Consider the following 13,297-nt stretch of genomic DNA (forward strand, 5'->3'; position numbering starts at 1 on the left):
GGAGGAGGAGTCTGAGGAGCAGAGTCCAGTGTGGCAGTTGTATACAATACATAGACATTGTTTTCATAGAAGTTGTATATGCTTAAGGTATATTGCTCTTTGTGGGTTGTTTTTAAAATTAAATATTTGGTGTATCCTTTGTAAGATTCTTAAACCCCCTTCTGAATGTCATTGAGTAAGACAATTCTATACAACGCCAGGATGTTTGCTGTAAAGAATGGCTTTACCATTGAACCATTAAGGTTGGGATATGGTGCCCATTTTAACCCTTCCCGCTCTGCCTCTTTACGACTTAGATTTTTAGATGTCACCTAAGTTTCTTGCTGGGGGAGAAGGACTTTGCCAGAAAATTAGCCTTAACATGATGTCCTTTGACCCTCCTCACAATTTTTTGTCATTCTCTTGAAATAAGTTAGTTCATTATTAAAGAAGTAATTTTATTTTATTTTTTATTTGAGTCGGAGTCTCACTCTGTTGCCCAGGCTGGAGTGCAGTGGTGCAATCTCAGCTCACTGCAACGTGTTTCTCCTAGGTTCAAGCTATGGTCCTGCCTCAGCCTCCTGAGTAGCTGGGACTACAGGTGCACACCACCATGCCTGGCAATTTTTTTTTTTTTTTTTTTTTTTTTTTTAGTAGAGATGGGGAGATGGGGTTTCACCACGTTTGCCAGACTGGTTTCAAACTCCTGGTCTCAAATGATCCACCCACCTCAGCCTCCCAAAGTTCTGGGATTACAGGGGTGAGCCACTGTGCCCGACCTAAAGTAATTTTATTTTTAAAAGCTGTCATCAACATGAAAAATTTGGGATTCATGAGGAGTGTTTTTGAGTGTCAGATGTCACTGATATCAGTGACAATATGGGGCAGCAGATAAAAGCCTGGTTTATAAATTCTGCAAGGACGGAACTCTTTAAGACAATGAAATGGGGACTGGCTTAGACATAGCTGCATGCCTCTACTCCCTTAGAGACAAGCACAAGAGTCCTGCCATACCACATGTTTTTTGACATGACTACTTTTTGTTTTTCTTCAAAATCTAAACTACGATAAAATGAAAGACAACAGTTATTAGGTGCCTTTATCTTATGCAGAGTGCTAAGTACTGTACATTGTGGTCCCCTTGTGACGCGACATGAATTCTGGGAGGGAAATAAATATATTGAACCTACTTTGTAGAGGTCATGAAATTGAAGCTATGATTATTGGTATTTTAGAGAGAAAAAAATAAGAAAAGATAATCAAAAAATATATACAAACTACGATTTCAAATTCAGGTTTTTTTGGAGATTAAAATTTCTCTAGGAGTGCTTGAAAGGTGATGGACATGAAGTCATGTTTTGGAGACATCATGCTGTGTTTTTAACGGTCCATTTAAAAATGTATTTTATCTCTAAGCGTTAAGTGTTCCCATGTTGTACTGATAATAATCTTAATTTTTCCCTTCTCTCTTTTGGTTTCAGAGGAAGAACTTGTCGCTTTTCCTCAGCATTAGTTTGTTAATTTTCTGGGGTTCCTCCCTTTTGGGTGCCCGGTTATACTGGATGGGAAACAAACCACCAAGCTTTTCCAACTCGGACAACCCCGCTGCTGATTCGGACAGCCTCCTCACCCGCACGCTCACCTTCTTCTACTTGCCAACCAAGAATCTCTGGCTGTTGCTATGTCCAGATACCCTCAGTTTTGATTGGTCAATGGATGCTGTGCCTCTGCTCAAAACAGTTTGTGACTGGAGAAACCTACACACTGTGGCCTTCTATACTGGACTCCTTCTCCTTGCCTACTATGGTTTGAAGAGCCCGAGCGTAGACAGAGAATGCAATGGGAAAACTGTCACAAATGGCAAGCAGAATGCAAATGGACATAGCTGCCTTTCAGATGTGGAGTACCAGAACTCAGAGACTAAGTCCAGCTTTGCATCCAAAGTAGAAAATGGCATTAAAAACGATGTATCACAGAGAACCCAGCTTCCTTCTACGGAGAACATTGTTGTTCTGTCTTTATCTTTGTTAATCATACCCTTTGTTCCTGCCACGAACCTGTTTTTCTATGTCGGCTTTGTAATTGCAGAGCGAGTATTATATATTCCTAGTATGGGCTTCTGCCTACTGATTACAGTGGGTGCTAGAGCCCTTTATGTCAAAGTCCAAAAGCGGTTCCTCAAGAGCTTCATTTTTTATGCTACAGCTACACTAATTGTTTTTTATGGACTCAAGACTGCGATCAGGAATGGAGACTGGCAGAATGAGGAAATGCTGTATAGATCAGGGATAAAAGTAAACCCAGCTAAAGGTAATCTTTTATTTTATGCTTTTGTCTGGATAGTTTACACTTTCAGCCTCTTTATATCTTTGCTTCTTGTTTTAAAACACAGTATTAAGGAGGAAGAGGTCCTTTTATGCAGTACCTGTATCTTTCATTCTTTTTATTTTTTTAAAGAGATATGCCATATAACCAATTTAGAGACATATCCAATATTCCTTACTTGGAATAAGAAAATATTTTTCTGTGTTTCTGACTATGTTTGTCCAGAAGAATTAGAGCTCCTGTTGTGTAAACAATATTGACTATTCCAAGAATTTAGAAAAGAGCTTGGTTTTCACATTTTTTTTTTTTTTTTTGAGACGGAGTCTCGCTCTGTCGCCCAGGCTGGAGTGCAGTGGCGCGATCTCGGCTCACTGCAAGCTCCGCCTCCCGGGTTCACGCCATTCTCCTGCCTCAGCCTCCCGAGTAGCTGGGACTACAGGCGCCCGCTACCACGCCCGGCTAATTTTTTTGTATTTTTAGTAGAGACGGGGTTTCACCGTGTTAGCCAGGATGGTCTCGATCTCCTGACCTCGTGATCCGCCCGCCTCGGCCTCCCAAAGTGCTGGGATTACAGGCGTGAGCCACCGCGCCCGGCCCACATTTTAAAATACTGATAGGGACACTCTTTTATCATATAATAAAAGTTAGGCTATCCCACTGAAGTATACTTCAGCTCTTCTATTTTCCAAGCATCGCCTGAGGAAATACAAGGCTTTCACTGAAACCTTTAAAAGATTTGGAGATTTCACTGCCTCTGAATCCTGAAAGTATGTCTCTAGATGTCAGTGTGTACACATTCAGGTATGAGTCACCTTTGGCTGTGCAGAGGCTGAATTATCTGAGTGTTGCCAAGCAGTTAGCAAGTTTTTACTTGAGTTCTTAAGTCACTTAGAAAAACACACTTCTCACTACATAATGAGAGTTTTGATTATACCATTCATGATTGCTTTTGATTTAGAAAATTACTTGAGCAGATCTCAGAATCGATAGAGTAGAAAGTAGTTTCCTTTAAAATAAAAAAGTCAAAAGCTATGACAATGGATGACCCTAGTTTAGGCAATTAAATGTATTGGAAGCTAGAGGACAATTACATAAAAATAGATGTAAGTTTTTAGTGCAGAAATATATCATAGTAAATAGTACTAAAGAGTCTTGTTCTTCATAAGCCATTTTTATTCTTTTTTGAGACCGGGTCTTGCTCTGTCGCCCAGGCTGGAGTGCAATGGCATGATCTCGACTTACTGCAACCTCCACCTCCTGGGTTCAAGCGATTCTCCTGCTCCAGACTCCAGAGGCACTGAGATTACAGGTGCCCACCACCACACCTGGCTAATTTTTGTATTTTTAGTAGAGATGGGGTTTCACCATGTTAGCCAGGCCGGTCTCAACTCCCGACCTTAGGTGATCTGCCTGCCTCCGCCTCCTAAAGTGCTAGGATTACAGGTGTGAGCCACCACACCTGGCCTATTTTTATTCTCTAAATTATGTTTGCTGATATAGCATTTGAACTGGCATTTTTTCTACTCTTTCCAACACAATTCTATATCAGGATTAAAAGAAGGTGTAAAACTGTTCCAGAATATGAAAATGGCCTGCTAATAGGTGTATATATATATAAAGACCTAGATACTCCAAAAGCTACGTTGGCATGCTTGTCTGATGGGCACAAATTAAGTCAAGAATTCAGTGAGCAACTACACATTTCTTTAAGGAACTAATTGCTGGTACTTAACACTGTTTAATAAATTGCAGGGATTTTAATGGGAAGTTGAAGCATTAAAGTTGAGCTACTGCATAGCATGTAACTTCTCAATTCTCTGTGAAAAATCATTAATTACTATGTGACTTTTCCTAGGTGGCGAGTACTTCACAGTTTATTGAATGCCTGGACCCAAATCTTGCAAAAATTGTTACAATTAGTTTTTGCAGAATACTTATCAGCTAGTTTTTCTGCACTGGTAGATGTAAGGATATGGAATAAGGCTATGTTGCCAATTTATTTTCCTGCTGTTTAAAACATATAGGGAATTGAAAAAAATTCTTGGCATATTATTTGCATCACAGTGTTGTTCTGAGGGTTTATTAAATTTATTAAGTTTCAGGCTAAGCTGCTGTTACAAAAAGCCAAGACAAAAGTGGCTTAAGTAAGATAGAAGCTTTATTCTTTCATGTAACAATCTAAGTATGTGCAAACACAGAGCTGATAAGATGGCGCCATGGGTTTTCAGAATCCAAGCTCTTTCTCTTTTATTCCCTTGCCATCTCAGTGGTGTCACCCTGTCCTTATGGTCCAAGATGGCTCATTATCACATCAGCACTTCAGCTGACAGGAAGAGAGGGAGAAAGGGCAAATGGTGGGTGTACCCAATCTTAGAGCATATTGCAGAAATTGCACACACCATGCTTGTTCACAGACCACTGGGCACACCTACCTACAAGGAAGGCTGGGAAATGTTATCTTTATTCTGGGAAGCCAAGTACCCAGCCAAATTTTATTACACTGCAAAAAGGAGAGGGCAAATACTCAGATGCTAGGGTATAAGCAGCAGTCAGTCAGAATAAGTGAAAATGATTTGTAACGCTTAGGTATTTTCCAGCATTAGCTGGTATTTTTGCTGACAGTTATGATTCTAAATAAGATATTTTGGTACATAGTTAGAATGTTTGATCATTTCTTTATTTTTCCATTCACTAAGTAAAACAATTATTAAACATTTCCTTGGTTTCCAACATTTTCAGGTGTCCATCCTAATACTTAGGAAGTGCTGCAGAATTTAGGCACTCCAAAATATTATTAGCTAAATAAATGTACAGCTGACCACTACCATGACAAGTTCTTTCAGACATCAAACACTGAATTCCTGAAACACCCCACCCCACTCATGGCCCAGTCAACTGCTTTACTTGCAGGCTTTACCATCTCAGTTGATGGAATCTCCATTTCCCCAGCAGCTCTGGCCGAGAATTCTGAAGTCATCCCTGCCTCCTCTTTTCCCTTCATAGCTGACCTCCTCTTTTCCCTTCATAGCTGACATCCATTCCATCAGCAGATCCTCTCTGCTCTGTTTGTAAAAATACCTCCAGAGCTTGGCCACTTTTTATCACCATCACTGTTGGCATCATGGCCTGGGTGACCACCATCTTTTATCTGGAATATATATATAGGAATATATATATATCTTGAATATATATATAGGAATATATATATATCTGGAATATATATATAGGAATATATATATATCTGGAATATATATATAGGAATATATATATATCTGGAATATATATATAGGAATATATATATATCTGGAATATATATATAGGAATATATATATATCTGGAATATATATATAGGAATATATATATCTGGAATATATATATAGGAATATATATATCTGGAATATATATATGGGAATATATATATCTGGAATATATATATGGGAATATATATATCTGGAATATATATATAGGAATATATATATATGGAATATATATATAGGAATATATATATATGGAATATATATATAGGAATATATATCTGGAATATATATATAGGAATATATATATATCTGGAATATATATATAGGAATATATATATATCTGGAATATATATAGAGGAATATATATATATCTGGAATATATATAGAGGAATATATATATATCTGGAATATATATAGAGGAATATATATATATCTGGAATATATATAGAGGAATATATATATATCTGGAATATATATAGAGGAATATATATATATCTGGAATATATATAGAGGAATATATATATATCTGGAATATATATAGAGGAATATATATATCTGGAATATATATATAGAGGAATATGTATATATATGGAATATATATATAGAAGAATATATATATATCTGGAATATATATATAGAGAGGAAGATATATATATATCTGGAATATATATATAGAGGAATATATACATATATCTGGAATATATATATATAGGAATGTATATATATCTGGAATATATATATAGGAATGTATATATATCTGGAATATATATATATATGAATATATATATATCTGGAATATATATATAGGAATATATATATAGGAATATATATATATATCTGGAATATGGATATATAGGAACATATATATATCTGGAATATGAATATATTCCGGTATATATATATATCTGGAACATATATATATCCCGGAATATATATATATATATCTGGAACATATATATATCCCGGAATATATATATATATCTGGAACATATATATATCCCGGAATATATATATATATCTGGAACATATATCTATCCCGGAATATATATATATATCTGGAACATATATCTATCCCGGAATATATATATATATCTGGAACGTATATCTATCCCGGAATATATATATATATGTGGAACGTATATCTATCCCGGAATATATATATATATATCTGGAACGTATATCTATCCCGGAATATATATATATATCTGGAACGTATATCTATCCCGGAATATATATATATATCTGGAACGTATATCTATCCCGGAATATATATATATATCTGGAACGTATATCTATCCCGGAATATATATATATATATCTGGAACGTATATCTATCCCGGAATATATATATATATCTGGAACGTATATCTATCCCGGAATATATATATATATCTGGAACGTATATCTATCCCGGAATATATATATATATCTGGAACGTATACCTATCCCGGAATATATATATATATCTGGAACGTATATCTATCCCGGAATATATATATATATCTGGAACATATATCTATCCCGGAATATATATATATATCTGGAACATATATCTATCCCGGAATATATATATATCCCGGAATATATATATATATCTGGAACATATATATATCCCGGAATATATATATATCTGGAACATATATATATCCCGGAATATATATATATCTGGAACATATATATATCCCGGAATATATATATATCTGGAACATATATATGTCTGGAATATATATATATAGGAACATATATATGTCTGGAATATATATATATATAGGAACATATATATGTCTGGAATATGGATATAGGAACATATATATGTCTGGAATATGGATATATGGGAACATATATATGTCTGGAATATGGATATATGGGAACATATATATCTGGAATATGGATATATGGGAACATATATATATCTGGAATATGGATATATAGGAACATATATATATCTGGAATATGGATATATAGGAACATATATATATCTGGAATATGGATATATAGGAACATATATATATCTGGAATATGGATATATAGGAACATATATATATCTGGAATATGGATATATAGGAACATATATATGTCTGAAATATGGATATATAGGAACATATATATATCTGAATATGGATATATAGGAACATATATATGTCTGGAATATGGATATATAGGAACATATATATGTCTGGAATATGGATATATAGGAACATATATATGTCTGGAATATGGATATATAGGAACATATATATGTCTGGAATATATATATAGGAATATATATGTCTGGAATATATATATCTGGAATATATATATAGGAATATATATATCTGGAATATATATAGGAATATATATATATCTGGAATATATATAGAGAGAGGAATATATATATATATATGTTTTTTTTTTTTTTTTTTTTTGAGACAGAGTCTCGCTCTGTTGCCCAGGCTGGAGTGCAGTGGTGCGATCTTGGCTCACCACAACCTCCGACTTCTGGGTTCAAGCAATTCACCGGCCTCAGCCTCCCAAGTAGCTAGGACTACAGGCATGCGCCACCATGCCCAGCTAATTTTTGTATTTTTAGTAGAGACGGGTTTCACTATGTTGACCAGGCTGGTCTCAAACTCCTGACCTCGTGATCCACCCGCCTTGGCCTCCCAAAGTGCTGGGATTACAGGCCTTATCTGTAATATTAGTAAAAGACTCTCGCCTCACCTCCCAGCTTGTATTTCTTGCCTTTTAGCATGTCTTGTACTTTTTTCTTAAGACTCAGACATGATGTATTGGGTAATAAGAAATGAGGTGAACAGGCTTTATTGTGAGATTTTATGTAAATCTGGTTAGGAGTTGGACTGTATTTTGCTATAGCCATGGGTGCCAGAGATGTCACATTCCTCTGGTGGCCTTGTTTTTGGTCTTCCCAGTTGTCTGTGGACTTTCCCGCAGACTCAGTTTGCTTTGCATCTATTTCAGCTGTAATCAACTATTATTATACTGCAGCTCTGTTGATATGGGGTAGGAAAAATGTTGTATTATTTTATGACTAAATGTTCGCCTCTCTGGGCTACTACCTTTGCCAAGTGTTTCTTCTCTTTCCTTGTGTCCCACTCCAGTTAAGACAGGAAGGCTAGAGGGGGCTGAGTTGAGAGGAATGGTTTTCCCCCACAGCTCTGGGACAAGGCTGAGATCTTTCCCTTATGGAGTTAGTGGTCTTTTGTCATGACAGATGCTCTGGGTATATTTCATAAGGTTTATTCCTCTCCTACTGCCAGAGCCAGGAGAACATCTTTCTTGGCTTTTCCCGATGACACTCTGTTGGGGTCCCGGGAGGGAAAACCCCCAAAAGTTTGGGAGTCCCCTAAAACTGCCACCCTCAGGAGTTTCTGATTCTAAAACTAGTTTATGCTTAGCCTCCAGCAACTTGTCAAAATGAGTAGTCAATTGTTTCTAACAGTTTCTGTGTCCAGCAGCTTCTGCTCCAGGTAAGCTCTCCTGTGCTGTGTCTCTGGATTTGTCTTTCTCTAGATTTCAGGGTGGTGGTTGGCCCTGCGACCCCAATTCACTGATGGTTCCAAGACAAGTTATTGATTTTCAGTCTGTTTAGCTTTTTCTTTTTGTAATGATGTGAGTGACAACTTCACATTCTTTAATGTCTCAGCTGAACTCCTGCTTCTATTCACCTTCAAAGTCTACACTTAACCAGCAGCCCTGGTGACCTTTTGGAAACACAAGTCAGGGCATGGTGTTCCACTGTCCCCAGTTATTCTCTGGCTGCCAGTTTCTCTCTAATTGAAGGCACATAACAGTGGCGGGGAAGGAGGGAGGGAGTCAAGGGTCCAAAAACTATTCATTGAGTACTATGCTCGCTTCCTGGGTGATAGGTTCAGTTGTGCTCCAGGACTCAGCCTCATGTAATATGCCTTTGTAACAAACCTGCACATATAGCCTTGGAATCTAAAATAAAAGCTGAAAAAATAAAAATAAATAAAATTAGAACAGTCTGTACTTTAAAAACTCTAGCTAGATAGATAGATTATAGATATGATAGATATAGATGCACACAGTCTCAGGACCCTGTGTATACTCACCAGCCTTTCCTTCCCTTACTCCACACCAGCCCTGCTGGCCTCTTTGATGTGCCTTTTATATGCCAGGTAAGCTCGTGCGGCAGAGCTTTTACCTTTGTCATTGCTTCTTCCTGCAATGTGTTCTCCTGGTTATTCTCACTGGGGTCTCCCTTACCTCCTTTAAGTCTCTGACCAATTGTTGCATTATCAGTAAGGTGCTTTATGTAAAATTGACTGCCCTGCCATAAATTACAGCCACTCCTCCACCTCTGTCTTATTGCGCATTCCCTATCCACTTTCCATGCTTCATTTTTATCTTAGCACTTATCACTATTTGACATACTATATTTTCTATAATTATGTGTTCATTTTATGAACGTGTTGTCAGCATACACTAGAATGTACAACACAAGAAGGTAGAGTTTTTTTTTTTTTTTTTTTTTGAGACAGAGTCTCGCTCTGTCGCCCAGGCTGGAGTGCAGTGGCGCGATCTCGCCTCACTGCAAGCGCCGCCTCCCAGGTTCACACCATTCTCCTGCCTCAGCCTCCCGAGTAGCTGGGACTACAGGCGCCTGCCACCGCGCCCAGCTAATGTTTTTTTGTATTTTTAGTAGAGACGGGGTTTCACCGTGTTGGACAGGATGGTCTCGATCTCCTGACCTCGTGATTCACCCTCCTCGGCCTCCCAAAGTGCCGGGATTACAGACGTGAGCCACCGCGCCCCGCCGAGATTTTTACATTTTAAAAAATGCCATAGATGCTGCAACGAGGACTGTGCCTGGTAAAGCAAAGGCATTCAGTAATGGATATGTTCAGTATTATTACAGTCATAGTCCTTCTCTTTAAGGAGTTCATGATCTGTTTACAGATAGAATGTACATGCATGAAATAAGGCTAAAGTGTGAAATATTATGCCTTTGATATGCCAGGTAGTGAGGGATGCTTTATCATGAGAGGGTTAGAATCGGGAGTAGAGTTAGTTTCAGATTGTGTGACTGCATCTGTGTGTGACATATGCTTCCATTTTGATACAAGGCAAAACTCTTCCAATCCAGGTTTCTTATATTTTTTTCTGTTTATAAGATGTTAATAATAATTCTGGCTACAGTTACTTCCTTAGCAATTATGAGACTGTCAGTAATCTTCCTTAAGGCAGATTTTCTTAGTCTAATACATTATTTGAACCGAAGTAAAAGATTAGAAACCCTATAAAGCCAGTCTTGTGTATGTATGGTTTTCTGAGATTACAGATGAAGTTAGGATTTTTTTTCTTCCTTTGAAAGCCTTTGCAAATTCTGGAATACTTCAGTCTACCATGTGCTTTAATGGAATATGATTTTAAGCCTCATGAAACAGTGTGCATTAAAACTGCTGCCTTCAGTAATGGGTCCTGTAGACAGCTGCCAGTCATTAACTGATTGGATGCAAATGACGATGAGTAAACCCTGTCATAGTGACTGTGCTGCTAATTTATGGTTTAAATCTGGATAGTGGAGAAATGATAGCTGATTTGGACTATGTAAACCACAAGTCCTGTCTCATTATGTGGTTGATAATATCAGGAAAATACTAGACATAGTTGATTACTGTAGTTTGCTGATTTCACAATGACTCTTTGCATTTCTGTGCTTAGGAAAAAGCAAATTTTCTCTGATGACGCCTTAATGAGCAAGCCACATTATATCTGAAAGTGTTTCCCCCGTTCGCCTTTAAAGCAACTCATTTTTAAAGCCATATTTATTAGTATTTGCTTAAAGAAAGAATTTCTTGATTCATTACAAAACAGTTAAATGTGTGATCACCCTTTTTGCTGTGGCCTCCTCTAAATCCCCATGTGGCTCTAGTCTCTGTAGAATTTGGCACCATTGATCTCTGTTACCAGAGCTTTTAAGCCACTGCTTGGTTTTGACTATCTTTCTCCAATTTCTGACAGCTTTCTCTCTTCTATGATTTTTGCTTCCTCCTTAAACTAATCCATTCTTCAAGTTTTTTGTTTCTTTCTTTTTTTTTTTCCCTAAAACCTGCCTTTATTTTCCCTTCCCTACAGTATCTAGAACATTTCTTGGTATATAGTAGGGGTCAATAAATATACAATTGAATTTCTAAGTTATGTTCTTTGTGACCGCCTATCTATGAGGAACTTTTCCACCTGGGTGATCTGCCGGGATCTCAAACTGGTCACCTCTCTTCCCTGAAATCAACTTCTTGCAAACTTCCTTATTAATTAACATCATAATCCCAGGCCAACAAAGTTATAGATAAGCAGATCAGTGAGCACATAAACATAAAATAATTGTAGTATATATGGCAGCACATCTGGCTTGCTAAAGGCATTTTAAAATTAGGTTATAGATTCAAAATCAAATAGGTTCTGAGAATGGTTTGTTAACTCTATGTCAATTTGATTTAAAAAAATATGACTATGGTGGTTAATTGTTTGAAAGCAATTTCTTAAATAGTTAAGAACAATTAAGAGTGAATCTGAGGAAAACTTAAGTGCTAAAGGTTGTTTTTAATGCCCATTTTTAATGTAAATATGTGAAATGATAAATACAAAAGATATATGTAAAATGTCATACATATTTGGAATTTTCAAGGTGATTATCCTAGCAGTCTGCATTCACTCCCCCAGTGCAAATGACAAACATTACCTTTTTAGATATAGAAAAACACAGTTGGCCAGGCGCCATGGCTCACACCTGTAATCCCAGCACTTTGGGAGGCCGAGGCGGGCGGATCACCTGAGGTCAGGAGTTCGAGACCATTCTGGTCAACATGGTGAAAGCCTGTCTCTACTAAAAATACAAAAATTAGCCGGGCATGATGGCGGGCGCCTGTATTCCCAGCTACTCGGGAGGCTGAGGCAGGAGAATCGCTTGAACCCAGGAGGCAGAGGTTGCAGTGAGCCGAGATCGCGTCATTGCACCCCAGCCTGGGCAACAAGAGCGAAACTCTGTCTCAAAAAAAAAAAAAAAAAAGAAAAAGGAAAAAGAGAGAGTCAAAATTGTTTCAATTTTGCAGCGTTTGACAATTTTTTTCCTTCATAGATTCCTGCAAAATTGGTGGTTCTATTTCAATTTAACATGGCATCAAATTTTAAGAAACAAGTATGTTGTAGGAATATCATTTAGGAAATAACTCACAATTTAAGTGAAACTCAAACCTCTAAGCCATGTAAAAATTGACTATTTCCTTGTGGATTATATAGTCTAAGCTTTTGTTTACCTCGAATTGAGTGTCTTTAACTATGATGGGTTGTAATTAACCAGCTAGCTTTGAAATGGTGTAACAAATTCTATTATTATATTTCACCAATAATTTGTCATGATATGTCCAAGGGAAGATAAAAATTTTTCAACAGAAGTTCAGATTTTTATAAAACATGAAATTTACCAGTTAAGGCCAGACACGGTGGCTCAAGTCTGTAATCCCAGCACTTTGGGAGGCCAAGGCAGGCAGATCACATGAGGTCAGGAGTTTGAGACCAGCCTGGCCCACATGGTGAAACCCCATCTCTTCTAAAAATACAAAAATTAGCCGGGTTTGGTGGCGGGCGCCTGTAATCCCAGCTACTCGGGAGGCTGAGGCAGGAGAATTGCTTGAACCCAGGAGGCGGAGGTTGCAGTGAGCCGAGATCGTGCCATTGCACTCCAGCCTGGGGGACAAGAGCAAGACTTTGTCTCA

At 37.3% G+C, this 13,297-nt stretch overlaps 1 protein-coding gene across 4 annotated transcripts in view; it reads left to right on the forward strand.

The window, feature by feature from the left end:
* TMTC2 (transmembrane O-mannosyltransferase targeting cadherins 2) overlaps nucleotides 1-13,297 on the forward strand; it is a 446,884-nt gene that overhangs the window by 205,605 nt on the left and 227,982 nt on the right. For all 4 annotated transcript variants that reach the window (XM_003811646.5, XM_034936298.3, XM_055095955.2 and 1 more), the window contains one exon: nucleotides 1,461-2,289. In XM_003811646.5, the coding sequence (XP_003811694.3) occupies nucleotides 1,461-2,289 (829 nt within the window). The remainder of the gene's footprint in view (nucleotides 1-1,460; nucleotides 2,290-13,297) is intronic.

Source organism: Pan paniscus, chromosome 10 (genome assembly GCF_029289425.2).
Source record: "Pan paniscus chromosome 10, NHGRI_mPanPan1-v2.0_pri, whole genome shotgun sequence".
NCBI classification, from domain to species: Eukaryota; Metazoa; Chordata; class Mammalia; order Primates; family Hominidae; genus Pan; species Pan paniscus.